The 27,995-nt window shown below is 40.2% G+C and overlaps 1 protein-coding gene across 7 annotated transcripts in view; it reads right to left on the bottom strand.

The window, feature by feature from the left end:
* LOC105229403 (protein grainyhead) overlaps positions 1-27,995 on the bottom strand; it is a 286,235-nt gene that overhangs the window by 188,977 nt on the left and 69,263 nt on the right. For all 7 annotated transcript variants that reach the window (XM_049451848.1, XM_049451847.1, XM_019991500.3 and 4 more), the window contains one exon: positions 18,167-20,143. In XM_049451848.1, coding sequence (XP_049307805.1) covers positions 18,167-19,347 — 1,181 coding nt within the window. In that variant the 5' untranslated portion in view covers positions 19,348-20,143. The remainder of the gene's footprint in view (positions 1-18,166; positions 20,144-27,995) is intronic.

Raw genomic sequence — 27,995 nt, 5'->3', positions numbered from 1 at the left:
TGTCATAAAATATGTAAACGTTATTATATTATATAATGCCGGCATAACAATAAATTTCGCATAAAACAAAACGATTTAGATAAGATTATGATCACGAAAATTAAATAGCTGTGTTGTAGTTGTTTTAAATTGCAAATTATATATACGTATTAATACGCAATAACTGAATGTTATCTAAGGTGCAGTAAAAATCAAAGAATCTACCAAAAGTATGCCATTTGATAGCAACTGTTGTGGCCCTGTTCGGTAGCTAGGCTCTTGAGTATTTTTCCAACAACTTGAGGTAGCTTTTACAGTACAAGAGGCTTAGATATTAGTAGGCCTTCTCAACAAAAAAAATTGCATACAGTTTAATCTTTTAAGGTATTTCTGTTAGATTTTCTTAGACAATTTTTGTATCAAAAATATGCGCGAAAGTTTAAGATTGTTTAATTGAACATAATACTCTGGCTCAAAAAAAAATGTTGGAAAAAGCTCAGAGTGTTAGAGAGATGACAAGATAGCTCGAAATATCTCGTGTATCCGTTTGAATAATTGTTTTTGACTATTTTGGGTATGAAACGCATTCTTGCTCGCTTAGTCACGATAAAGCAGATTTTTTTTCAATAAGAGGACGATTGTGACCGAATTTAAAGCAAAAAACGCAGTGAATAACATCGATCAACTACCATATTCACCGGATTTGGTTCCGTGTGATATTTCCTTGCTCCCCAAACTAAAATGTCCTCTCCGTGAAACCCGTTTTCAGTCGATTGAAGGGATAAAAAAATCGCTAAAGTAGCTGAAAGCCCAAAGTGCTTATGAAAAGTGTTTCGAGGTCTGCCAAAATCGTTGCAAAAAGGGGATTACTTTGAAGACGATAGAATAAATATTGATGTATAGTTTTTTTATTTACAATTTCCGGGTACCTTTTGTCATAATTGAAAGGTTATCACTTGTCATTTTCCAACCATTTTTTCAGATCCAAACATAAAATACTCAAAAAGTTAAAAATTTTGGTTTAATGTTTAAAGTTGATCCATTTGTTTCTAAAAAAAAAGAACAAAAGAAAACAATGTTTTTTGTTCATTTCAAAAATAATTTATTTTGGTCCAAGGGGATTTGTTTCAGCTAATATTTAAAAATTAGATCGCGTAAATGGGCACCTTTAGCTTTGACAGCTAAATGCACTCATTTTTCGACATTTTCCATGACTTTGGCCAATGTTTCGGATGATATGGCGGCTGTTTCACGTCGAATGTTGGCTTTCAGTTGAGCTAAGGTCTTTGGCTTATTAGCGTATACCTTGGATTTCAAATAACCCCACAAATAAAAGTCTGGTGGCGTCAAATCTGGTGATCTCGGTGGCCAGTCAACATCACCATTTTTCGATATCAATCGCCCGGGGAAAAATGGTCGCAATAAATTGATCAGCTGGGTTTAGTTTTTGTGCCATTTGAATTTTATATGGAAACATCTTCAAATCTTTATGAATTATGCGTCGGAGAGTGGTGCGAGAGATGTCTAATTCCTGAGAGCGGCGATAACTCGATGTCGATGGAGTCTCCTCAATACTGGCTCGTACAGCTTCGATATTTTCATCAGAACGTCTTGTGCGTTGTCTGGATGCATGACTGGCATTACTGAGATTACCGGTGTTCACAAATTTTGCGTATAAAGACTTAATTGTGTTCTTAACTGGAGCACTTTTCACTTTATTTTTTTTGCGAAACGCACGTTGAGTTAACACAATTGAAAAGTTATTTTGAATATAAAGCTGAACAATTTCAGCGCGTTCTTTAGGAGTGTACTGTTCCATGGTATAAATTGTCTTCGAATGACGCTTCTAACGCGGTATGACATTAGCCGATTTGTCAGCGCTGTTAAAAGTTACAGCGTTGCCAGATGGGTCAACTTTAAATGGCCTACCCTGTATATACTTTTAACTGTTCAAATTTGACCCAAATTGGAAGAACAACTTTATTAGCGCCATTAAAATAGGCTTCTTTTGAGTCAGTACAAGCATGTCAACGCTTGATAAAATTTCCCACCTCAAGGCGGCTAAGTAATATTCCTTATTGATCGGTTTCTCCTTAGGATCATGGGGAATCACATCACGGTTTTGACTGACTTTTACGTGGTTTTTTCGGCTTCGGCTCAGTTTTGGACAGTTCCCAATTTCATAAATCTACATCTCAGCACCAGTAGTAATGCTTTTGATGAAAGTAGGATTTTCAGCTACATTGTCAAGCATTTATTTTGTGTCCTCTATTCGACGTCAAGTCTATTAATACGAGTCTAGTACACCTTTCACACCCAAAACATTAAGCTAAATATGTTGTGTCGATTCTTGAGAGATGTTGAAAACATCTGCCATTTCTCTAGTGGCAACATGACGATAAAAAAATAACTGTTTTTTTAACTTTGTTTGTCATTAACAGAGGGTGATGCGCGACTATCCTGAGGCAAATATTTGAAGACTTCACGACATTTACTGATTGCTTTGTGCTACTCAAATGCTAAGGTTCTTGAAAAAGTAGACTCCCTGATTTACTTGTGCAACAATTTCAACAATTCCGTAACCTTGATTACATTGGAAACACAAACTTTAATTGTTCAATAAAAATATATTTTATAAAAATATCTGCCAAAAATCCAATTTTCACTTTTTTATCCTTCCAGGTAGCACGCATATTTTCACTTTAATTGACCTCGTAGATATCCTGCCAATGCGGGCGCAACTTTTTTCCGAGGGCTCACCGAAAATGGCGTTGAAATGGGCGAGTTTAATTTTTTTTTTCAAAAATTTCAGAATTTCTTTGTTAATAGTGTAGTATGTTTGTAATTACAAACAATTCGAACAAAATACTTCAGTTTTTATATGAGAAAAAAAATTTGAAAAAAGACTGTTTTTTACCCGAGGAAACCCATGCAACCTTTTAAGGTGATTAGAATAAAACTGCGTGCGCAAACCAAACCGATAAATATTTCTTCCTCGATTTTTACAACGTTTTTTATGTTCGTGCGAAATTTAATATTCACATGTCAATTAGTGTGTACTTGACAGCTGAATGCCTACGACGGACTTAGCTTAGTTGGGCACAGCCTAAAAGCAGCTAACACCAAATATAGTAACAATCAGTTAACAATATCGCCTAAATAATGGATTATTATACCTGAAAGGAAACTTCTCATGATTTAGTAAATATCTCAAAATATTTTCAACTGCTTACATTCCTTTCTTCCTTTTTTAAAAATCTGCTTTTAGTTTGTTTTTCCGATATTCGAATCAAAAGCTAATTAAAGCAAAGATAAATAATTTTTCAAAAATACATTTTGTTTTTGTTATGAATAATAATGTCTTGCATAAATTTAGAGCAAAATATTTGCAAACAATAGAAATGGCCAGCAACAACTAACAACAGCAATGGGTGTGCAACAACTGTAAACACCAATTGGCAACGCCAACATATTTTGGCCAGCAGCAATGCGAGCGACAAACATATACAAGCTAACTATTGTATTAATAAGTGTGTGTGTGTGCGTTGATACTTTGGTCCGTCCACTGGCGACATTAATAAGACTTAAAATTGCTGCCTGTGTTGACAAGGACCGAGTGCGCGGCAGCAATGGATGCTTAGAATTGTTGGCAAGAAATGCAAGGCAAATATATACCATTCATGTGTGTGAGTGTGTGTGCGTTTAAAATTTAATTCAATTGCTGCGCGCTGAGGCTTGAGCGCTTGCTACAAGTGGGCGGAGCAGGCGACGGCGACACGAATTTCGCCATTCGCTGCTGTTATTTTCGGCGGCCGGGCTCAAATGACAAACGCAGCAATCATAACAGAAGCAACAACAATAACAACAAAAAGTAATATCAACAACAACCACAGAGAGTGAGTGAAAAATAGTGGCGGCAATGCGCGCGCTCGGTGCGGCACAGGCTCGTTGGCGCACGCGCACTTGCAACGCGCAGCGGCCACTTGCCGAGCGGATGTGGGGCGTGTTGGCCGACTGTTGCAATAATGGCCTCCTAATTATTATTTATTGCCTTGCATTGACGTCAATTGTTATTGCGGTATGTTATGGTTACGATTAGTGTTTTTGCTGCTGCTGCTGTTATACATAGTTGCTGCTGTTGTTGTTGTTGCAGCTGTAACATTCCAACGCCGCAATTGCGCCGCCAAATAGCGCAGCGTTCAGCATTACAAATGCAATTCGACTTAATGCCACTTCACCGCATTGTTGTTGCTGTGGTTATTAATATTTTTATCGTTTTTGTTGTTGTTCTTGTTGTTTGTGGCGCTTTTGTGTTCTTATTGGCGTACACATAATGTTTGCTGAAATTCATATTCTTATATTTCGCTTTCGCATTTGTGTTATTTGCCTTGTGCACCGGCAATTTTCTCGCATAATAACACATTTGGCCACAAAATCGATTAGCAAACGGGGCTGCGGCAACGCCAACAACAACAAGAACAGTCACAGTAGCGTTGCCAACAGCGGCAACGTGCCACCGAATCAGCCAGAGCAACACCCATGATCCTGTGATTGCAGCGAGCAGCAAAGCATTGCGAAAAAATCGCAGCTAAATTAAAATTGTACAACAACAACAGCAGCAAAATAATCGCTACGAAAAGCGGCAAGCGCGCTCAACACCTGTAAACCGTTGCTAGCCGTGCGCAAAGCCGCAGCGCTGCATGTGGTGGCACACACCGTTCAGCTGCACCGCTTGCATTTTCAATTTTCCATTATTTTTTTCTGCTTAATTTACTATTTATTTTTATTTAAATTGCTTGCTAAAGTAAGCCTTAGTATTTGTTTTTGTTTTTGTTTTATGCTAATTCACTTTATTTTTAATTTGCAATAAAATTTTAAGCAGCAGGAAAACCGAAAATTGGCACAGAATTTCAGTTGCACGATTCGTTCGTTTTCCAAGGCGCAGCCCGGCAGCGCCGTTGTGCCGCTGAAGCGTGGCCAGCGCGCAAATTTAATTGAGTGAAAATTCATTTAAAGTGTGTCAAATTTTTTAATCGAAAATAGTTTGACAGTTTAATTGGCAGCGTTGACGGGTCAATAGCGGCTAAATTGAGTTCCTTAAAAGGGGTAAATATTTATACCGACAGTTTGCGTAATGAATACTTTACAGTTATACGAGCAGCAGAAATGGATTTAGGTTAATTTTAAGTGGAACAATCTTCCTCGCCGCCAGACACGTTTTGCACAGCTGCGCCTGGGGATCCACTATGAGAGCAAGGTATTCCAAAAATCTTCAAAACATATATAATTTCCTTCAAAAATATATGTATGTCAGTATGGCAGCTAAGTGTTATAGTGGTTCGATGACAAATGAGCAGCTTCATGGTGAGAAAAAGGTGGGTGCAGAATTTTAGCTCGATATCTCAAAACCTGGGGCACTATTATTATTCCTTTATATTAGAATGTGTCAAATTTGTTTACAATTCTCTCCAGCTAGGGTTATTTAGTTCTACTCGGACTTATGGTATTCTAATGATGGGCACTTTTCTATTAGATGTTGAAGTGTAAAATTCTCCAAGTTGCAACATGGTCCATCTTTTCCAATATGTGTTTGTGTTAGTGCGAATATTTTTCGGCTTCTCGATTATATTTGTTGGCTAGATTTCTAATCTCATTTTGGTTAATGTATGGCTTCGGAGCCTGCTAGAGTATTCCTTTGTATGTCGATACATTCATTGATGGCAAGTATATTTCTGATTTGGTTAATAGTTTGGACAGCAAAATTTATATTTAGGATAGCTTGATAGAGGATGCTTCTTCGTAGATCAGTTTAATAGTCATGTTTTTTGTGGTGAAGAGTAACCTGTTTTCTAAGTTGGCTAATATTTACTATTGGAGAGGTCAGGAAAGCTTGAAAGACCAGTCGGGCTGCTGGATAATACACGAAGAATTTTTTAGCTGATAGACTAGTTTGCATATATGTACACATACGGACAAACAGAGAGTCACATCAACTCAGGTTCTCATGTTGATCATACTCTATTCAGGGTATAAAACTCTCTTATTTAAAGAGAATCGAGTATTCAGTTAAAGATATCAAAAAAATCTTACGTCAAGGTGAAGAGGGTTTAAAAGATTTAGAAAAGTTAACACTTATCTTTTTTAGCTTAAAAATAAATGGTGTTTTTCAGATATGTGTGTTTTCAAGCAGAATATTTAATGTTATGGAAAAAAATGTAGATTTAATATAAGGATAAAGTCTTGCTATTATGTCTAGGATGTGATGTGATGCAAGTGACTACCACGGCTGGCTCGAAGAAATTTCAGCCGAAAGTCCTAATTTTCGACTACTACAGCAGTAAAGGGACTCTTTCGAAGACGTCAATCCTCTCAGGCTTATCTACTTAGACAAATGACTTCCTGAAAAATAATTCAGCGGCGGTAAAACGCGCGATCGTGAATGCCTTGCCACAGGGCAATGACGTAAAATAATACACTCAGCAAAAGTTTCCTTCTGTAAATGGCTGTATGGTATATGGCACCATCCAAATCAACATCATTCAATTAAGGCACGGAAAGTTTATAATCAAGGCTCTATAGCGCTACCCATTGATGATAATATTGTGGCCGGCATCGTTTTTGAAAATATGTATATAGACTAATGATTGCCTTTGGTTAAAATACATTCAAAAAACGACTTCTTTAGGATGTAACTGCGTCTCAACAATATGCTGTGCATTTAGTGGTCGTTCGGCTTGAATGCACGCACAAGTTGGCTTTTTAAGCCCACAAACCAAGATTTTTTCGAAAAATTTTCTAAAAGGTGGATGTAAATCACCAATTGTTGCACTATAGTGAATGGACTCCATAGCACCTTCACCGCGTATCTGCAGGGATACCGTAAAATGACTCACTAAAGTAAAGATGGTGCGAAACCGATGCATGATTGCTGGAATTGCCTACTCTGCTAGGCGATTATGTTCACCGAATATTACACGCAGCGCGTGATGCAAAGCGCTGTTTAGGAAATAAACTTGCAAAACTTTTCCGGAGTAACTCTGATCATTACGAAATGACAAACCAAACTGAGTATAAATCAAGTAACAGCTGTCAAAAAGACCAACTCCGAAAAATGTATTGCCGTACTGAAAACTGTAGATCAGTTTTGTTGCCTACATTTCGGAGCGCAAAACAAAAGAGCAAAGAAAGATATTCACAATTTTATGCGCATATTTTTAGGCGATTGTTTGGACATTTTTATTATAATGTGACCCTGAGGCTTATAAATTCAACACTAAATGCACAGTTATTTCGTTTATGATTAAATTTGTGTTAAATCAATTGATTTTCCATTATTAAATCATATTTTACGGATAAAATTATGTAAACAAACACATTGCATACTTTTAGGCGACGGAAAAAACTTGCGTTGCTTTAGCCATAAACCCTTAAAGTAATTACAGTTTACTGCGAAAAGGCATATTGTCCAAATGCAGGCGCTGTTGCATATAACGGCAAAAATATATTTTAACAAAAGACGAACACAGTTAGGTTGTTAAAGTGCATAGCATGGAATCATAACAATAATATTTTTCTTATTGAATATATTACTTCAAATCCAAAATAAAATAATAAGTTAGATGACGTTAATTGAATGGAAATCAAAAATAGTCATACAAAAATATCAATAGACACAACTTATATAAAATTTGTCATTTTATTATATTTGTATTTCTAAAAATAAGTAAAAATATGCGATATATGTCAGATGATTCCACGTTACCACCACTCACCTAGCTTGTAAATGCACCCACCACTGCGCCAGTATCGGCAGCATCAACAGTTGGCCAGTCACATGCATCAACAGAAACTGTTTCGTTGTCGCTTTGTGATAAATTCGCATCAACTGTTAGGCTAAATGAGGACAACACGATGCCACGACACGACGACCGCTACGCTGGACGATGGACGGCAGCGCTTTGAAAAAACCAAAGCAAAATCAAATAGATGGACCATTGCCGTGTTTGTACATTGGAGCATCGCAGATGCTTTGTGGGTATCAGCGACGCAAATCATTTGCGAGCCAAAACATGCGACGCCGCTCGAACCAAAGCGATACCGATACGCGAATGGAGTGTGGACAGTGTGCGCGTACATGTAGCGCATAGACGCGCTGTTACTGTTATCTGTGAAATTTATATGCAACACGGCGTGCAACGAATTTGATTTCAAAGCAACAACAATGCGACTGAGTATGAGGCAAGAGCAAGCGGCGTTAGTAAGCGCAGCGGTCGCACATCTATCAGGCGCGCAATCGCCGCGGCTATTTTAGACATTGCGATTTGCTGTCCCTGCCAGCGATCCCGCGCAGCACACATCACACATGCATGCAACATTTGCGCGCCGCATTGGCATTACAGTGCCTTGTTAGGTGTCACTTGTCCGCTGCCATGCATTCGAGCGCGTACGACGTTTGGCGGAAATGAGAACAAAGTTGCTTTGTAAAAGTTTTCGTTCTTTTGCCTTATCTCTGCCGTTTGCTGTTTGTTTCAATATTTTTGTTATTGTTTTTCCTTTTATTTTTTGGTTTTTTTTTTGTTACCTCAACACTTATTTGTTTGTTGTGGTATTTTCTGATATGTGCGCGTCCAGCTATCGCTGCTATGCCGCTTATCTGATCTTCGCCGCGATCGCATCGCTGATAACAGTCATGCGGCAGCGGCGGCGTTAATCAGCAACAGACAAGCGCTTTGACTCTTGCGGCGGCACTCACTCTTTTTTTTTCTGACGCGACTGTGACCTTCGGCCGACCGCTAACAGCTAGCAGCTTGTGCTGCAAACTGTTGAAATCTCACAGATCGAACAGCAGCAAATCTATATATCAACACCTCGACCAGCTGTTGTTGCATGCAAGTATGTTCTAGCTGGTCGTATTTAAGTAGGCTAGCAAGCATTGGCATTTGCGCCTGCTCACAGGTCAGTTTGCAGATTTGTGGCCGCCACATGCAGCCATAATTCACGCCGCACAAACACCTTGCTGCGAACGCATAAATTTCACAATTGATTTGTGGCGCACACTTACTCCGGTTACTTGTTGCATTTGTTGTTGGCATTTAAATATTATTTGGTTTGTTTTTTGGTTGTGTGCCACAGTTAGGCTTGCAGCGCATTCAATATCGCGTTCAACGTTCAAAAGCATTCATCCACGCATTTGCTAATAAACAATTTAATGCGCTTCCCATATCTATCATCGACGCTGTGCCGCAGTCCTCCCCAGTCGCTTTGGTCGACCTCTTTCCGCTGGGCGGCAGTTGCAGCATTTTGTGGCACATATACATAGCATTAGCCAAAGTACAGTTACACAGCACACAGGCCAACCGAAATGTTGAGAATTGGCGTTTTCTTTCTTTTGGGTGTTTCGCTTCGCACAGTGTTTTGATGGTGGTTAATCTGGCGATAAAATTTTTAAAGACTTTAAAAAGTAAACTGTCGTAACTCTGACCTACTTTTAGGCGAATATTAAAAGAACAGGTTCTCGAAAAATCTTTAGACACCAGACTCAATATCAGCATATTTTTTGTTCTGAGATATAATAGGTAGTCGAAAAAGTATTTTCGTATTTTCGCAATAGATGTCGTTGCAGTCGTCTATCTCCAGTGCTACCAATCATATATTGTCATACCATATAGTGCTGGAAAGGTCTCATTTAACCGAAAACAAATCAAATTCCGGGAAGTCAAAAAAAAGTTACAGCTGTTCAAAAATGAGTGAAAATAATTTTCACTTTTTGAAATTTTTGTATGAAAAAGGAAAAATGCCATGCAAGCCACCAATGAAATTTGTGAAGTTTACTTAGACGATACTGTATCAGTTCATGTAGTACAATAATGGTTCGCTCGCTTCCGTTCTGGAAGTTTCGATGTGAAAGATGCACCTCGCTCTGCTCGACCTCTCGTTGATAAAGTCGAAGAAATTATGGAAAAGGTTGACCAGGACCGTCAAATAAGCAGACATGACATCGCTAAGGAATTTAATATTCATCACCAAACGGGTTTGAACCTTTTAAAAAAGGCTGGCTACAAAAAGAAGCTCGATGTTTAGGTACCACATGAATTGTCTATGAAAAATTTAACGGACCGAATTAACATCTGCGATTTTTTGATGAAACGAAATGAAATCGAACCATTTCTGAAGCGAATGGTAACAGGAGTGAAAAGTGGATCAAAAATGACAATAATGTGCGAAAAAGATCATGGTCCTAGTGTGGTGAAACTCAAGAAATAGTCGCAAAGCCAGGATTGAAGCCTCGAAAGGTTATGCTGGGTGTTTGGTGGGATTGGAAAGAATCATCCACTATGAGCTACTGCAGTCTGGTCAAACGATTGATTCTATATTTTACTGTCAACAGCTGATGAGATTGAAGCAAGCAATCGAAAAAAACGGCCGGAACTGCTCAACAGAAAGGACAGAAAGAGCTTCGTCTTCTATCAGGACAACGCCACGGGGAGAACTAGGCTGGGAAGTTTACCGACAGATCTTCCCAAAGTTTTACCAAAACGAAACACAGTGCTTGCAGCAAAAATGCTGCGATATCTGTACGCGCAGGCAGCGCTACACATGTTTATGCGTAGAATCTTGTTGGTACACCAAAATAGCTGTACATATTTGCAATGCGACCTTATCGTGCGTCTTCGATTACGCACGCATGCTTGCGCTAATCTTGAGCGATCAATGCAGCACCGCAGGCCGTGCAACGCGAGGAGAAAACCGGCAACAGCAGCAACGTCAGCACCACAACAAAGGCTAAAGTAATGCTGAGAAAGATACAAATCGACGCATGTAAAAGCGCGGCAAGCGAGTGCGTTACAGCAACAACATGCTGCGGCAACGCAACGCACTCTTGCCACAATGTGCGAGAGCAAAGTAAACAAAGCGTTTGCATACTTCATTGAGGCAACACGCATCGAAGAAGTCGCAAAGCGCAAAGTGTGCGCAAGTGTGTGTGCGCAATTCAGTGGTGTTGTGCACAAAAATGTTTTCCAATTATTTTGCGAAATTGCCTCATTAATCATGGAAATGATAAATCGGCAAGTGCAGTGAACGAAAAATGCAACAACAAGGCGGCCGCAAGCAATCCAAGCGCTTGTTGTTGTGCTTGAAGATGTTTGCTTTTTATTTTTGTTTTTGGTGGTGTGCACCATAGGCAGCTGATTGCAGACGCCAAGCGTGGACCGCCGTGTCGGCCGGCCAAGTCAAAATGTCGCATTCAAATTAGTTGCAATGTAATCAACACATATACATGCACATACATGTGCCTCTTGTTGTTGTTGTTGAGTGTGTGTGTTTTTTTATAAAATAAAATATGTTAAATCGTGCTAAATTTTCGCAGTGTGCGTACTCGTGTCCAACCACAGGCGTCGCGCTGTTGCATTAAGCGGACACTCAACGCAGGCACTTTTGTATGCAAATTTTACGCATTCGCCGGTTTTTTGTTGTTGCTGTCGCTGTAATCGTGAAAATTGCCAATACAAAAGCATTGTTATTGTCTTTTTGTTGCTTTTTGGCGTTTGGTTTGCATATCAATCAGCGATTTTCTGCGTTTCTCTTTGCACACTCGGCACTTGTGCTGCGGGGCGTATGAGTAACCTTATTTACATGGCATTTATTTGCATAAAATTTCTTATGAAAATTCCACCAAATACTGTTAAATGCGCACAGAAATGGCATAAAATGTGAAGATAAGATTTCTGTGTCTGTGATAGTGTTAGTGAATGGAGCAAATGAACATCACTCTGCTGATTGTTTATTCTTTATTTGCCACGAGGTGCGGTTGTGGCTTTGAGCAGTTCACGCACTGGAAATTATCGAAATTAGGTTATGAGATATGTATAACCCCCTTTCAGCGAACGGATAATATTTTTAAAAGAAATATGCTCGACCTGACGGTACGACATTTGAGGTTTGGCTCTTTAATATTTAACCAAACCTTCAAGTTTTTTCAGATATAAATAAATGGATATCAAAAGAATGATTTCAAAAATCTCTTGCTAAATAGTATCCTCATCTGCAAACATTATTTTCAGATCAGTACCATCAACAACTTTCATAAAAGAAAATAGATAGCGACTAGCAACCCTTTGAACAATCTCTGAAAATCGTGCGTTAGTACATCAACACTTTAATCGTCGAAGGTTCCAAAACGAAACTGATAAAATGAACTTAACCTTAAAAAAAAAGATCACAGTAGTGCCTTAAAAAGCAGGTTCTACCAGAGAGGGATGCCTTCACTCTCATAACAGAGCAGCATTACTGTTGAACAGAGTTACGTACACGCAGTTTCAATGTAAGATGACAACTGACTTTATTGAATATAATATACATAAGTATAGTGATGCCAGAATATTTCATAACAATTACTAACCTTGAGCTCGCTGACAATGCAGTATAGACTCGTCAAGGAGTGTTTGAAATCTTTTTCAATAGCATCGAGCTACTCTGTTATCCGGTTTGTTGACCTGCCAAGTGGGGTCATAGCGAAATCGCTAGAAAGTGCAAGGCCGATGTGCTCGCTAGAGATGTCTTCCATACTCCAATTTCATCAGATTGGTAAGGAGATCTAGCGTTAGATCTATGCACCTTCAGTGAAGAAGAACTTTCTAGTTCAAATTCGAAGGTAAAAAGTCATCTGAACTACTCACTCTTAGCCAGGTTTATCTCGTTGTCTTGGTAGGCGTTCTAACTGGACAATGTTCAATAGGCTCACATGCGGTTAGGTTACATAAGAAATCATACAAGACGCCAATTGCCAAAGTTGTTTGGAAAAAGGCGAGAAGGAATCATCCAAACACTTTCTTCTCAAATTTCCTTTTGTCAGATTGAGATTAAAGCATTTCGAACCTTGTGAATTTACTGCAATTGGTAAGGTCTTTCTCGAATAAAAACGAAGAAGGAAGCAAGGAACAGAAAATTCCGAATAGAAAATCCGTCAAGAAGGAAACCGCAAAACAACGAGCTAAGAAGCTGACGAAAGATTTTGGTAAGAAAGCGGATATTCCACAGCTACCTGGACAGGAATTTTATTCAGCCGATTCTCATGGAAATTTTGCTGAAAAATTCAAAGCCAAAAAGGTGGCAAAAATCCAAATCTAGTGGCAGGCAATTTGTAGTTATAGCAAAAGAAGCAGCTCATTCCTTACATTGGGTACAATGAACAGCAAAATATAAAAGAAGGAATATTTGCAAAAGATATTGCTCCCATTTCTGAGCCAACATGAAGTGTCGACGTTTTTTTGGCCTGACCTCGCTTCATGTCACTGTAGCAAAACAGCCTTAGAGTGGTTCCAACGGAATGAAGTGATTTTAGTACCAAGAGAAGCGAATCCACCTAACTGTCTAAAACTAAGGGCAATTGAGAGATACTGGACTTCAGTAATCTCTTTTTACTGAAGCCCAGATGAAGGCAAGAAAAAATAGTGGCCAAAGACCTTCAAACTTTTCCTTATTAGTCGCCTTAAACAATTTTTGGTGAGCTCAACGTGATACGTAGATCTGTATTGGTCTGGTAATAGGAATTTTAGGAATTATGGCTGGCATTCTTTGTTTAGACACCTTCAACATATTGTATTAAACACACGCCACAATACAACAACAAAAATATAGTACATGAAATTGTTCAAAACAATAGGAAGTGCTTATACACACATGCATACTCTCACACAAACATATAAAGTAAGTTTTCCATAATGAAAACGCAGCCAAACAAGCAACAAAGTTTCCAAAGGCTACAGCAGCGTCCCGCTTATCGGACATACGCATCGCGAAAGACATTGGCGCATTAGAAATTAGCAAGTCACCAGGCCAAACAAATATTATTCTAAAGCAAACAGCGACACACTGCCAAACACACACACACAAGCACGCGAACGTCAACTGTCACACTTTGCTAATATATGTATGTAAGTACGTGTGTGCATGTGTGAGTGTTTGCTTGCAACGTTTCGCTGATGCTAATCGTCGGCGTCGCAGCAGCACATCCTTTCCATCATCAGTGGCACAGTTGCAAGCAGCATGCGAGTGCAGCATGCCACAAGTCACTTGAATGTTGCAACTGTGGCCAGACACTCACAGCACAGGGCGACATAGCGTGGCATACAGCATGCTAGTTGCATGAATTTGCATGTGAAATCTAGAGGGGGCCAAGCGCACAAAAACAACAACAACAAGTTACAACCGCCGAATGTCCATCAATACAGCGTGCAGTTAGGACCGAATATTCTAAACTGCGCGACGCTGGTGTCGCGGTCAAAGCTTAAACTGCCATACGTAAAGAGTACTGTACTCTGCTAAAGTCAGCCGTGTGTGTTGCATGCAACATAAGGAAATGCTACAGCAATTTCTGCTGCGTTCATTATTTATAGGAGTTTGTGAGAAAGTCCAAGCTAAAAACAAATATATATTACAACAACAACAAACAGTTTTCACCACACCAACGCTGTGCTAGAGACGGCGCTGCTCAGCTTTTGCTGCTCTGCTTTCTTGTCAGCTTATCAAAATGGAAAAATATATGTTGCAGATAAAATAACAACAACAATAATAGTAATCGTTTTCATCTCATGTCGTTTGTTGCACGCCTAACGGTTCTACATTAGATTAATTTCTATTCAAATTTTTATTACCCAACGACGTGCACGACAGCGTCCAACGAAGATGAAGACGACGTTGAAGAAGATGATGGCCGTGTTGCAAGGAGGAAAAAGAATGAAAACACCTTACGGCAGGCAGGAGTTGGAGCGTACGCCAGAGCCACTAGGCACGGCCACAGCGGATGTGCCAAATGAAATGGCTGTAATAATAACAACAACAACAACAGTGAAATAAGAGCAAATACCACAAATCACAAGTAGCGTTCATTGCTCCAATAAGTGGCCGCTGTGACACACACACACACACACAACCCCATTTCTGCCAGCGTTCATCCAGCCAACATGTGATGTCCACGCGCGCCATCCTCTTTAAACTGACCGTCATAGCTGGCTATCTGCTTGCCTACCTGTCGGTCCGTCTGTCCGTCTGCCCGGCTGGCCGTGCGACTGTCTGTCTACCGACCTGTCCATTCATTTCTGGCTATTAAGTCGCCTACTTAAAAATTCAAAACACATCAAATAGCTGAAAGAATTGGTGCAGCATCCGCATGTGGCAAGTAAGTGCTCGCTCGCCATTCTCGATGCACTGCCATGAAAGCCGCTTGGGTAACGGAAGGCGTGCAACGTACGCGTCCATGTCTGCCAAGTGACATAGCAAAAGCTAATTAACAGCATCGTGCTGCAACGGTGGCAGCCAGCAAAAGCAACACCACCAACAACAACAAGTGCAGTTCACTTCAATTTATAGGCAACGAACGGATAACTCAAATATTGCAATATTATGGCGCTGGCGGGGTGTACGCACGAAGTGTCGCAAAGTAGAGCACTTTCTGGAGCAACTTAAGCGCTCGAAATTGGGAGCAAGCGATGTACTTGTTGTTATTGCCGTTTTAATGCGTTGCGTCGTTGAATGGTGCGTGTATCCATAAATAATCCAAGACCACGTCACACAAACTACGCGCTTATGCTGTCGCGAAAGGCAAAGAAAACAATGAAACTGGAGCAAAAATAACAACAAGAAGTGCTGAGATGACCACAACACTACTGAGAGCAGACAACAGAACAGGGTGCTGGTAAAGATTTTACTACGACAGAACTTTATTAGGTTGGTGTAACTAAGATTATTTGGGTTAAAATGTTGGGAATATTTTCACACTCCTGAAAACAGCCTAAAGTAACTAGGAATGCTCTCCATAAATTTATTTTATTTTTGGAGAAAAATTTTTGTAGGATAAAAATTTTGCAGGTTCTACTTGGAAAGCGTAGTCTCAACAGTTACCTCACCCCGGAGTAAACTTATAAAATAACATACTGAAAGCAAACCACAAAACAGGGTACTGGTAAAGCTTTTACTACGAAAGCACTTTATTAGCTTGGTGTAACTAAGTTTATTTGGGTCAAAATGTTGGGAATATTTTCACACTCCTGAAAACAACCTAAAAGAACTCGGAAAACTCTCCATAAATTTATTTAATTTTTGGAGAAAACTCTTTGTAAGATAAAAATTTATCAGATTCTGCGTGCAAAGAGTAGTTTTACCTGACCGGAGGCAAGTTATAAAATAATATACTGAGAGCAAACCACAGAACAGGGTGTTGGTAAAGCTTTTACTACGAAAGCACTTTATTAGCTTGGTGTAACTAAGTTTATTTGGGTCAAAATGTTTGGAATATTTTCATACTCCTGAAAACAACCTAAAGAAACTCGGAAAACTCTCCATAAATTTATTTAATTTTTGATGAAAACTTTTTGTAAGATAAAATTTTTTTAGATTCTGCTTGAAAAGCGTAGTCTCAACACCGGCGTTCGTATTAAATTGTATACATGTGTTCATCTGGAGAATACCAGACAAGCGACAACAAACACAAAAATTTCTAGATCGAAGAATTTTAGACTCTCTCCAATCTAATTTTGCGCTAATTGATCAAAAGTATATAATCCTAGATCTTCAATGCTTTAGCGCGATTACAAAGGAACTCACATTTTAAAATAAACGAGCACCCTGTACTGACGGCCAAGTGCAGACTTAAGACGCACAAACCTTTACCGCCATTTGACTCAATGAAGTTGGCAAGATTATAGAAAAATGTCCATTGAACATGAAAATTCAATAAAACTTACAGCTTAGCGAGTGACCGAGCCGAGAGTGCCGCCAACCAACAGTCAATGAGCGACTGCCGCTACATACATACATATATACAAGTATATAGTATATAGTATAACTGCGAAAGCGTAATGATTTCACGATTTTATGTCGTCACCGTTAAACGCTGTGGAGCTTCAAAGCACACGAATGGTTGAAGGCGGTGACAGCTATAAAAACGAAAATGAATTGCGAATAATTATAATGTATACTAACAACAAAAAAAATGCAAAAACAAAACAAAAAACAAGCGGAGAAACAGCAACTTGCACTTACTCCAAACAAAAACAAAGAAAACGTACAAATAGAAACACAACAACAGCAACAACGAAATATATCAAGCAATTGTTGCGCATTTTCATTGAAACCATAAAGCGCAGCAATTAATTTCAGCCGCCAAATGCAACACTGCGCCGCGCCGCAACGTTCGATTCGAAAACATGCAGCCAACTGTCTCGTGGAAGTTATCGTGGTTCGATCGGCGGGGCGTAGGCGCGCGCTCGCATTCTGGCCATTAGCGAAGAGTGTAGTGTGACAGTTGTGTTATCACTTTGTCAGCGACAACGACATTATAACGGTAACATGGTGCATGCCACACCAAAACGCCGACTGACAGCCGAGCAACGACAGCGGCGGCTACAATAAAGTACAATTAGCCGGATTGGCGGACAAGCAAATCTTTATTTTAAGGAAAACTATGGGAAACGGATGTTGTAGGTTGAATTAAATGGATCGAATATTAAGATTATAAAAAATATTGTATTACAAACGAATTTAGAGGTTACAAAGTATAAGACGAAGTCTTAAGAAGCCTTACAGTACTAGCATTTCATGAAAAAACTTAACCTCACTTTTAAGCTGAGAGAATTGGTTAGCCAAACAGCGATCTTAAGCGGAATAAGAAGCTCTGAAACGTATAGCTTAAAACTAAACACCTCTATAAAACTATGTACTTGTATTCGTACATTATACTCTAGATTTTTATAATACTGAGTTTCCAAAACTAATTTGTGGAATCCCAAGAAAATATATGGTAGCATTCTTAGTCTAATGATTGAATGATACGAAGCTCAAGGTTTTGACAATATAGCATTAAATGTGAGCAACCGACTGGGTTTACTGCCGAGAGTCACCTGAACCTATATGAGACCCCAGTCAAAGAATTTTGTTCTACAAGAACATGGAGTACCAAGGATCCGCGTTTCCGTCTATAAAATCATAACTAAAGTGTGTACAGTATTCAAGACCATGGACTTGGGACTAAAAACATGACTGCGCATAATTTCGAGACACCTTACGGAACCTGACCACCCATTTTTTCATGCAAACTTAAGATAATCAAAAATTTTTGAAAGAATAATAGAAAACTTCGATTAAAATAAGTCACCCAGTTACAGTGATATAATAAAAACTCTCCACTTACCTTTGCAAATGTCCTTCAACGCCCGGCGGCAAGCTACCATCGGATACTATATAGACCGGTTGTCCACCAGCTGTGCCAGCGCCGGCATACTGCAACCCACCTTGCACCACCACCTGCCCATCCGCAACTAGGCCACTCAAGTCACTGCCCGAATAGATTTCCAAACCCTTTTGATCGGTTGTGGTTGTATATATAACTGTTTTATTGCCATCATTGTAGATTAAATCAATATGTTTGTCTGTCGGATACATTTCCGACTCCAGCTTCGTGGCAACAGGCAAATGTGATAGTTGCTTCCCAGTATCCGGACCCGTTGTTGTATAGAGTATTTGCTGACCACCACCACCGCTGCCCGGCGGCTTCTTCGGATCATCATATATATCCACCTCGGCCTTAACGACATTCTCTGGCTCGTAATGCTGCAGCATTGAGGCATCCAATGGCGATGTCTGATAGACGCCATGATCGTTGGCCATTTTCTGTGCCTGATTGAACATTGCGGCAGCGACCGCATTATCGCTGGGCATCAGCTTGGTCGGATCGCTTACAATGCGTGTGAGTATGTGTTCGCCAGCTTCATTACGTGACAGTATGTGATGTTCGCCGTTGACTATTTCACGTGAAATGATTTGTTGTTGCTCGCCATTCGGGCCGACAACGCGAATTATCTGATTTTCATCGAATTCAATCTTAGCCAACGGCTGATTATCATTGGCTGCGGCTGCAGCAGCAGCAGCCGCTGCAACAGCTGCTTGCTGTTCGTTCAATTGGGCGACCATGCGTGCATCAATCACATGCTCATCACTGGTGACTGTCGCACCGGAGCCCACTGTCGGCAAGACCACCTTGGGGCTTTCGTAAATAAAGACCGCGTCCTTGTCGTAGAGTTTCGACGAATCTGTATGTAGATCGAGCACATTGACATTTGTCATGGTGGCCAACTCGGGCTGTGGACTGTCGGGCGAGCGATGCATTAGTGTTAAACCGTTGGCGGCAGCGGCTGCAGACGTTGTAGTTACAACGTTGGTCACAGTAACACCGGGTGGTAGTGAGACGCGCGTCGGAGAGCTGTGCGTTTGAAGTTGTTGTTGTTGGTGCTGATGCTGCTGGTGTTGAAGCTGTTGTTGTATGGCAAGTTCGTTCGATGTGATGACACTGGTAGTGGCAGGCGATGCGGACATCTTATGCTTCTTATACTTAAGCTCCAGCTCGAGGCCCAAGTCACGGTAAGTAGGTATGAAAATTAAAGCTTAGGCTGAAGCTGTAGATTTATTAGCATATAATTTGCAGAATTGAAGTTTTCGAAATGCTTTCGAGCTTTCGTGGTTTCACGGTATCAATAGCTTTCGTGTGCTTTTTAAAAGTGCCTACAAATAGCTTTGAATAACTGCTGTAGTGCTTAATTTTCAGTTTATATTTTCTATGGCTTTCAATACGTACAAGCTTTTCGATTATGCTTTTATGAAAGCTTAGGCGTGTACTGTTGTATATGTTTTAAACGTAAGGCCTTATATGTATGTATATCAATTTAGGTGTGCTTTAATCTTACTACTAATTTTTGCGTTTAACTTTTGGAAGCTCTGGTTTAACTATGTTAATGTCCTTAATTGTATTTTTTTTTTCTTAGAAATATATCATATGTTGTTTGTTGTTTAAAACTTTGTTGTTGTTGTTTTTTTTATAATATACTTGTATTGTTTAGTTTAGTTTTGTTTTGTTTGTAAAAAGGCACTAAGAATCTCAGTATGATTGGACGGAATTCGTTGCGTTACGTTACGTTACTTTATGTTACGTCTTGTTACGTTTTAGCTGCGTTTCTTTGTTTGTGTATGGCACTTGTTGTATTTGTATTGCGCATTTATAAATTGGCAATAATTGTTTCCTCTTTTCGTAGTGTTACATAAATATTAGCTTTAAAGAGCATTTGTGGCATTCAGTTGGGCTTTAAGCTTTGCGGCAATTGGATGTTGGACAGGTCTGAAAAAAAGAAAACTTTTTATAACTTTAAGGCCTACTAAGGATATCTTATGTGTTATATATATACAATGAAAGATTTATTTCAGTAAGAGTTCTCCAAATGTTCAAACTCAACCGCTGCCCTTAAATTTTTTTGCTTTAATCAGACTTCTGACCATGTGACTATTTTATCTTTTTTACAAAGAAGAGGAAAAGAGAAGCAATAAGTATGTATCAGAAGTGATTGAAAAAAAAAATTTATTAAACTTCTCCTCGTAATTATTCAATATAATAGTTGTGGGATTGGCCTCACAAAAATATGAGTAAAAATAAAAATTTGATAGGCCACATTACTAATCTTTTCCAAAAATACCTGCAGGGATCTAGGAGATAAGGGGAAACAGGTTTGGAAATATAAGCTTTCTTTGCAACAGTTTTTCTGCTCTCTAATATTCCTTAGTCAACGAGCGGCGCTCAACACTCAACCGAACTTTGGCGGCTCTTTCTCTACCCATTTACCGGCGAAAAAGTTGTGGATGGAAAGAAGCCGTTGGTGGTGAGGGGCAGTGAGCTTCTTTACGGATGAGTCAAAGCTTGGTGAGAAGGCTGGTGGAGGGGTTTACTGTCAGGAGCTCTCTATCAACTCCATCTTCAGGCTTTCTGACTATTGCAGTGTTTTCCAAGCCAAGGTAGAAGTGACCATCCACTGACTTAACATAGCGCCTTTACTACCCTAGAATTCGTTAACAATGCGTTCAGAGTTGGTCAAATAATGCCTAACTTCGCTATTAATCGGCCACATCGGAATAACAGGAAATTGTAAAACTGATGAGCTAGCAGGAAAATACATTCTAGAACAGCTATCGGTAGAATGGGAGTGAATCGGTGCTCCCGTATCCTCTTGTGTTCTACTAATAAAAAGCTAGGCTTTGCGGAAGCTTGGCCAGTGCTGAGCCACCATCGGTACAAGCGCTGTCGCAAAAGACTTTTGGTCCAGGATCAATAGCAAGAGATCTAGTGTTCTTTGCTCTCAGTACGGCCAGGCTGTATGGAAGAAAATGAGGTAGAAACAACTCAACACTTCCTTCTTGACTGTCCCGCGTTTGCGTAATGTTGAACGAATTTTTTCTTGTAATGACTACGCACGCGAAGATATTAGCACATGTCCAACGGGCTCTCCAAACAGCATTAGTGGGAAACTAAGAACGATACAAACTATACATACGACCCAAAGAAGTTAGGAACCAATTCACGCACACTTTGATTTTATTCCAAAATACTTGGATTACCAAGTGGCCGAGTTCAGCCCTGACTATCACATACGATTAAGAGAGGTATGGTATGGAACAACCCGCTGGAGGGGAGGGGCCGTGAAGTTTCATCCCGCTCAAAAGATTGCGTGGAGATTTGGTGGACGAGTACATTGTCGAGAACTATCCATCAAACATCAATTTTAGGCTTCATGACCAATGCAGTCTTTCGAGCCGAAGTAACTGCCATAAAGATGTGAATGGATGGATGTATCGTTCCAAAGCGCAGCCTTTTACAGTGTGGTGACAAACCACTCCAATAGTAGGGCAGCGATATTAGCTTTGAGCCCAATGACTTTATGCCTGCGACTAGTGAGGCGATATCTAGACTTCTTATCTCTGGCATCGAGTTACTACATGCTTAGATTGTAATTAATATCTAGCTATAGCGATATTGCAGGTAGCTGCAAGGCTGGTGGACAGATTCTTCAGTTTCACTAACTGCAGAATGGGAACGGGTAGGAACTCCCTTGGTTTCTTGAGGTTCTCTACTAGTGGGTTGGGCCTCAGACTTGTGCAGCGAAGGTTGATCAGCTACTAGCAATTATAGAGTCGCAATTCCTTCTGGAACAGGATAAATCGAAGCACATATACTGATCTCTTCGCCCTAGATGTTTGCTGGGTTTCATGCGGTAAGCATGAAAACTTTAGCAAATTTGTGATAGGTTCCTGGACATTTTACTTGGCTTTATGTAGAACTGTACCCACATAGCAATCTAAGAGTGATTTCCCGTTATCTCGAGGAATCAGCCATCGAACCTAACGTAATCTTTCTTCTCTTCCTCATCTCCTTGGCAAAACATTTACTATTATTTTTTATAACATTGCACCAACAAATTCTTATAGGCCACTTGAGCTAATTTCGTTCTTTGTTTTGGTGACCTTTGAGTTGCATGCAACGCCACCCCGCTGTTAACAATGGCGCTAAAACACGAGTCCAAAACAGCAGGAATGTGAAATAAATGAGCCACCGTCGAAAGAGGCCAGCAGCTGAACGAACCGAGTAGCTGGCGCTGATGGTGGTCAAATTCCTTTGTGCCACACGAAATGAGCAAACAAACTGCAAAGAGTGGAGATAGAGCAAAGTGCATGCAACTAATAGCCACTACCTACGCAAAGCGTCACTTGTAGCGCACCTAGAGCACGATCGCTTTGGTCCATAACAGCAGCAACAACAACAACAATGGCAACACCAACAACAATGTCAACAAATGAAATGCGGCGAAGAAATATAATAATTACTCGCTGTTGGGTAACAGGGTGTGGTGCGGCGTGATGGGGTGAAGTGAGGTGGGGCGGGGTGTGCTGGCAAGCGACGGCCGGGCCACAGCAGAATGTAGACTGCGCGCAAGAACACCACGAAAAGCTCGTAAATAACAAAATGCAGCGTGAAGGTGCGCGCATGGGGTGAAGTATCCAACAACAACAACGGCAAGCATTGAAACGCTAAGGCGACAAGAACGAAATATGCGAGTGTGCAGGCAGCAACGAGAATGCTAAATAATGACTAGCAACAAATGAAAAAGTATCGCTAACAATGGCAAAAATAGCAACAGGCACAACAACAACGACAACAACTACAGAAAAAGCAGCAACAACATGGCGTGACTATAAACTTAAATATGCATGCAATGCCACAGGCGACAATGAACACCAAAGCGACATCAACAGCAACGACAACAACAACAACAAAGACAATGCCAGCAGCCGCCGCGTACAGTTATCAGCCAAAGCGAGCAGTTAGTTAAGGTGACCACCGCCGCTGCCGCCACAGTAACAATTTGCATAAAACTCATACCAACAACAACAACAGTAGCACAGCAGCTGCAACAAAGTCTTGCATGCACAACAACAACAACAATACTGGCCACGACAATGGCATGTCGCGCTTGTCGCCTTATTTATGTGCAGCGTGTTAAATGCTGACTACCAACAACAGCAACAGCAACCGCTGCAACCAGCACCTCCCGTCCCTGCCACCCTCCACCTGCCTGTAAATCTTTGGTGAGCTTTTCCACTGGCGCAGTTAAGCAAAAAATAATAAATTATTTTCAGCTTCTCAACAACGCGAAAATTGCCTGCAGCGCAATTGTCATATGCGCGCAAACACACACACACTCACACGCGCGCTTACATATTAACACATACATGAACACAGAGTCAAACTCGCATGCAGTCTCGCGCGTCGCAGCTATCATGTTGTGCATGGCAAAATGCAAATGTTTTGTAGAAAACCGTTTTAGCTGCTGGTATGCTATCGCCAACAACAGCAACAACAACAACGTCAATTTATGCAACTAACAGCCAATTGCAATTTTCTTGCTTATATTTGACCAATTGAGCGGTAAAATTGCGCAGCGAACACAGCCGTGACCAAGCAAGCGTCGAAATGCTAAATTTTTATTTCCTTTTAATTTTCAAAGCCATCCACATACATACATATGTACATATATTTGTTATTTCTTATATTTTTCTGCGGAATTTTTTAATTGTTTGTGTAATGGCTTGCTGATTGCTGCGTCGCCTTTTATTGTAAAACCAATTATTTAATTGCATTGTAGATGATAAGTATTTATGTATTTCACAAGTGAATAGTTTGTTTGAGCGCTTGTGCGTTTTCTTTGCATACTTACAGGGGCAGATGTAAAATCTTTTAAGTTTCTTTAAATGGTTCGATAGTTTTTGGCGAATTTATTTATTAAATTTTTAAAAAGTTTAATACTTTTACAATAATTATATTGAAAACAAGTATGGAAGAGCTCGATTAGATTAGATAAACAAGTGAGTATTGCACCGCGACCTACGGTCTATCTCCTAAACCACAACGACTCTCTTAGCCTAAACATATTAGATTAATAAATTGCAATATACTGCTAGGTGCTGTTGAGGCGACATGATGCCTACTTGGAAACACGGATCCTATATAATGTGTCTACAGACTGCTGTGTAGTCAATAAGCAGGTATTCTGGACTTCAGACTCCATCGCAGAGCCGGCAATTCGCACAAGAAGATAGGCCCATGCTAAGTAAGTGCTTCTTAAGCTTACAATAGACAGTGTAGAAGTCAACAAGTAGCCTTAGTTTGTCCCTTGGAGAATTGATTACATATTTAAAGCTTTTAAGGCTGTAACCACTCATTAGCAACTTGGCAAGGCGCTTTCCATGGAATTGTCGCCAATACCCCAACCTACCCACTCCTTCATCCTTGCGAAGCAGCTCCTTTATGGTATGGGAACCAACCGCAATGAACGGGTCGGGTCGTATTCCAGGATGCTGTGGCGATCTCATCAGCCAGTTCATTCGCGGCTATACCTTTGTGACCGGGCACCCAGATAAGGTGCACCCAGATGTGATTTGATAGACTATTCAGCCGTTCTATACACTCCTGCACCAATAGCGATTTGATCTCGTATGCGGAGATCGCTTTTAGTGCCACTTGACTGTCGCTGAGAATAAATATACATTCATTGCAATAATTCCGTTGGAGGTTTATGTACCGACTTTTAGCAAAGAATTCTGCTTGGAATATAATCCGAAAACTACCCATAGATATGGATCGGTCGGTGTACCATTTGATTGTATTATCCCTAAACAGTAGCTCGAGAGCTGAATTATTCCTTTCAGCTTTACTGCTGAAGGTCACCATGAACTTCTTATTAAAGTTTAGTTTTTTGGTACTACTGTCCTTTGGAAGAAGAGCCAGTGGCATCTCGCCACTTAAGTCCTTCATAGGTCATGAATTCGGATGATATCACCTTACCCCTACCAAACCCATATGCTGTCATTTGGATTAGTGTTTGACACTGTGACCGTTTATTAGGTGAAGCGGTGTGAGATCCAATGTAACTTCAAGTGCCGTGTGTATTTTTAAGTATTCTATATTTTCTAGTTTAATACACTTTTTTGAGTTGTTTGCCCGATTTCTTCAAGATTTCAATTGAAATTAGGCTAAGTATTTAGTTGTAAAAATGTTTTGCAAAGTCCCACAACAGTCGATAACAGACGTTAGTTCTGTCCTTCTTATGTAGATAAGTCTTTAATTAGGGCAGCAAGGTGGAGTTTGTGATTTCGCAAGGTTGTGATAACCTTCCAGCAACCTTTTGGCTCGGCTTCAGCGATAAAGGCGATAAAGGAGTTGAATTCTTCAGAGCGTTTTCGAAGAAGGAATTCCCTTTGAATGGAATTTAAGGTTTGGCGTAGGAGGGAAGTCTGTGCTTTGTTTTTTCTGGCGATGAGTGCAGGACACGTGGGGCTAGAGGTAGCTTTTATAGTTGCGAGGGTTAGAACTGAGCGACCTTGGGATTTTCTCAATCAGATTTATGAACATCATATCAATATCACCTATGGATTCGATTGAACTGCAAGTGAAGCGAAGGTTTTCAGCAAGAAATTCAGGTGAAGAAAGTCGATTTTGGTTTTTAACAAAGAAGAAAAGTCGGTCATATCGTTAATTCAGTTACAGTTTCATTGGTTTCATTGGAAATTATTTTAAATTTTCCCACTAAAAATACTTTGATTTCCAACTCATAACCTGAGTTCTCATCTGAAAATTTTTATTTATCCTATTTAATAGTAATTTCGCCAAAAATTCGAAACTAAATTTTGAATTTATTTTATTTCACTATACACTGTATACGTTGGTACATATTCAATAAGGTGAATAAGGCGACCCAAAAAATAGAGTTATATCTCAAAAATTTAGACAAATAAGATTTTAGCTGAGTTAAAACCAAATATTGTTTATAGTAAACACCACTGTCCATAAACTCGAACTTTTTTCACAAATTCTAGAGTATAAGGAAGCTGGAAATCGACTTTAATTACAAAGCTCTTAGAAATTCTTAGAGAAAATAATAAATACCACAAACATGTGTACATATATAAATATATTTCCTTTCCTAACAAAGTACTAAAAATAAGCCTCCATTTAACGGCACAGCTCAGCCAAACTAACTTCAAATAATCATATGTTTATTAACAAGAACCACTTTTGTAACTTCTAACAATTCTCTCGATTGCTTTCTATGACGCTTCTCTCCAACAAAGCGTTACACTAGGCATTTCCACTTTTTTTCGCGACAAAGCTGTCACAGCTACTTTTTCTTGCCCTCACAACTTATGACGCTCCAAAACAAATCATAACCTACACCAATTTCAACAATCACATACCCAACTGCTGACTGACGAATAGATAACAATCAAGCGACGAGTAATCTCTCCAAACCGGGCAACTTGTAGTGACCAAACAAACAATCAACCTGTCAGACGTCGCGCAACCGGCTGATGGGGCCACCATACAACTGAGCAAAACGCACGTATGTATCTATGTGTGTGTGTGTGTGTATAGAACTGCCAGTAGTTGACTTGTTGTCCAAGCAGACAATGACGTCGCGCATCAGTCTGACTGCTGACAAGCCAATTCAACGGCCAAGTGGCGTGCGCGTGGCTGGTGGCAGCAAAAACATCTGATTGCCTGTATGTAAGTATTTAGGAGCTGTTGGTTTGATTGGAAAGAGGTGCAACGAAAGCAGTAGCACTAGTTGTAAAATGCGCGCATTGTTCTTGGTGTTGTTGTAATTGTATGGCTTTGTCATTTTTCTAAATAGTTGGAGCGATTATTGTCGTTATCTGTGCGAGCATCTATGCAGTTCGCTAACTAGAGGCCGCTGCTTGCACTGCATGTGATGAAGAGTATGTGTGTATGAATGGCGGTCGTTGCTGCCTTTTCTGGCCAAGCGCTTGCATTGTTAACTACTAGTTTTCATCATTGATTTCCAATTATTGACAACGCGATAATGGCTGTGCATTCATTTCATTGTTTTTTGTCTTTGCCACTTTGTTGCTGTTGCTTTGCCGTAGTTGTTTGCTGAAACACATCATATTCGCCGCAGCTGATTGTCGCGTAGACTTCGATTTTTGCTGTTTTTCTGCCAAATACCAGGTTTTTGCCTCAACGCTTGTGGCCATTTGTGGCCAGAGCCCATTACAGGTATGTGAATCGCAATTGCTGTGTCCGACTCAAAGCTCCAGCAGCCGCTTGAAATGCACACACATACATTTGAACTGTTTGTATGCCACAACATCTGCAAACCGTTTGCGGTCATTGAACTCCACCGCAAGTCAAACAAAGGTGGCCGCTGATACACTCCATCAACTGTGGCGCTCAAGAGCTGCCACTCAGCAATGAAAAATTGAAAAAAGCTGTCGCTTACAAACATTTTTTTCTCATTAGCTGCTTGCGCTTACAAAAAAGACACACAAATTACAACAAAAAAGCAAAAAATTTCTCATTAACCAGTGGGGGTGTGTACCGCTGCCGTTCAGGTCAGGCCGCACCTCTTCATGTGGTATTAAAACTGACGCCCCCTTGCTTCTGCCGTTGCGGCTAACAGCTGAGCACGCTGTCAGCTCATAGCGCCGCGCGCATTGTTGGCGGCAAAAGTTTAATTTGTTTGTTGTAAAGCGTGAAGCGCGAACGCGCGCTCATCGAAGCTCTGTTTTGGCATGTGAAATTTTCGACTACGAGCATTTGCTGTATGTCTGTTGTTATAAGCGCAAACGTG

The sequence above is a fragment of the Bactrocera dorsalis genome, chromosome 3 (assembly GCF_023373825.1).
Source record: "Bactrocera dorsalis isolate Fly_Bdor chromosome 3, ASM2337382v1, whole genome shotgun sequence".
Taxonomy (NCBI): domain Eukaryota; kingdom Metazoa; phylum Arthropoda; class Insecta; order Diptera; family Tephritidae; genus Bactrocera; species Bactrocera dorsalis.
Note: the sequence above shows the minus strand (reverse complement) of the source record. Positions and strands in the feature narration are given on the sequence as shown.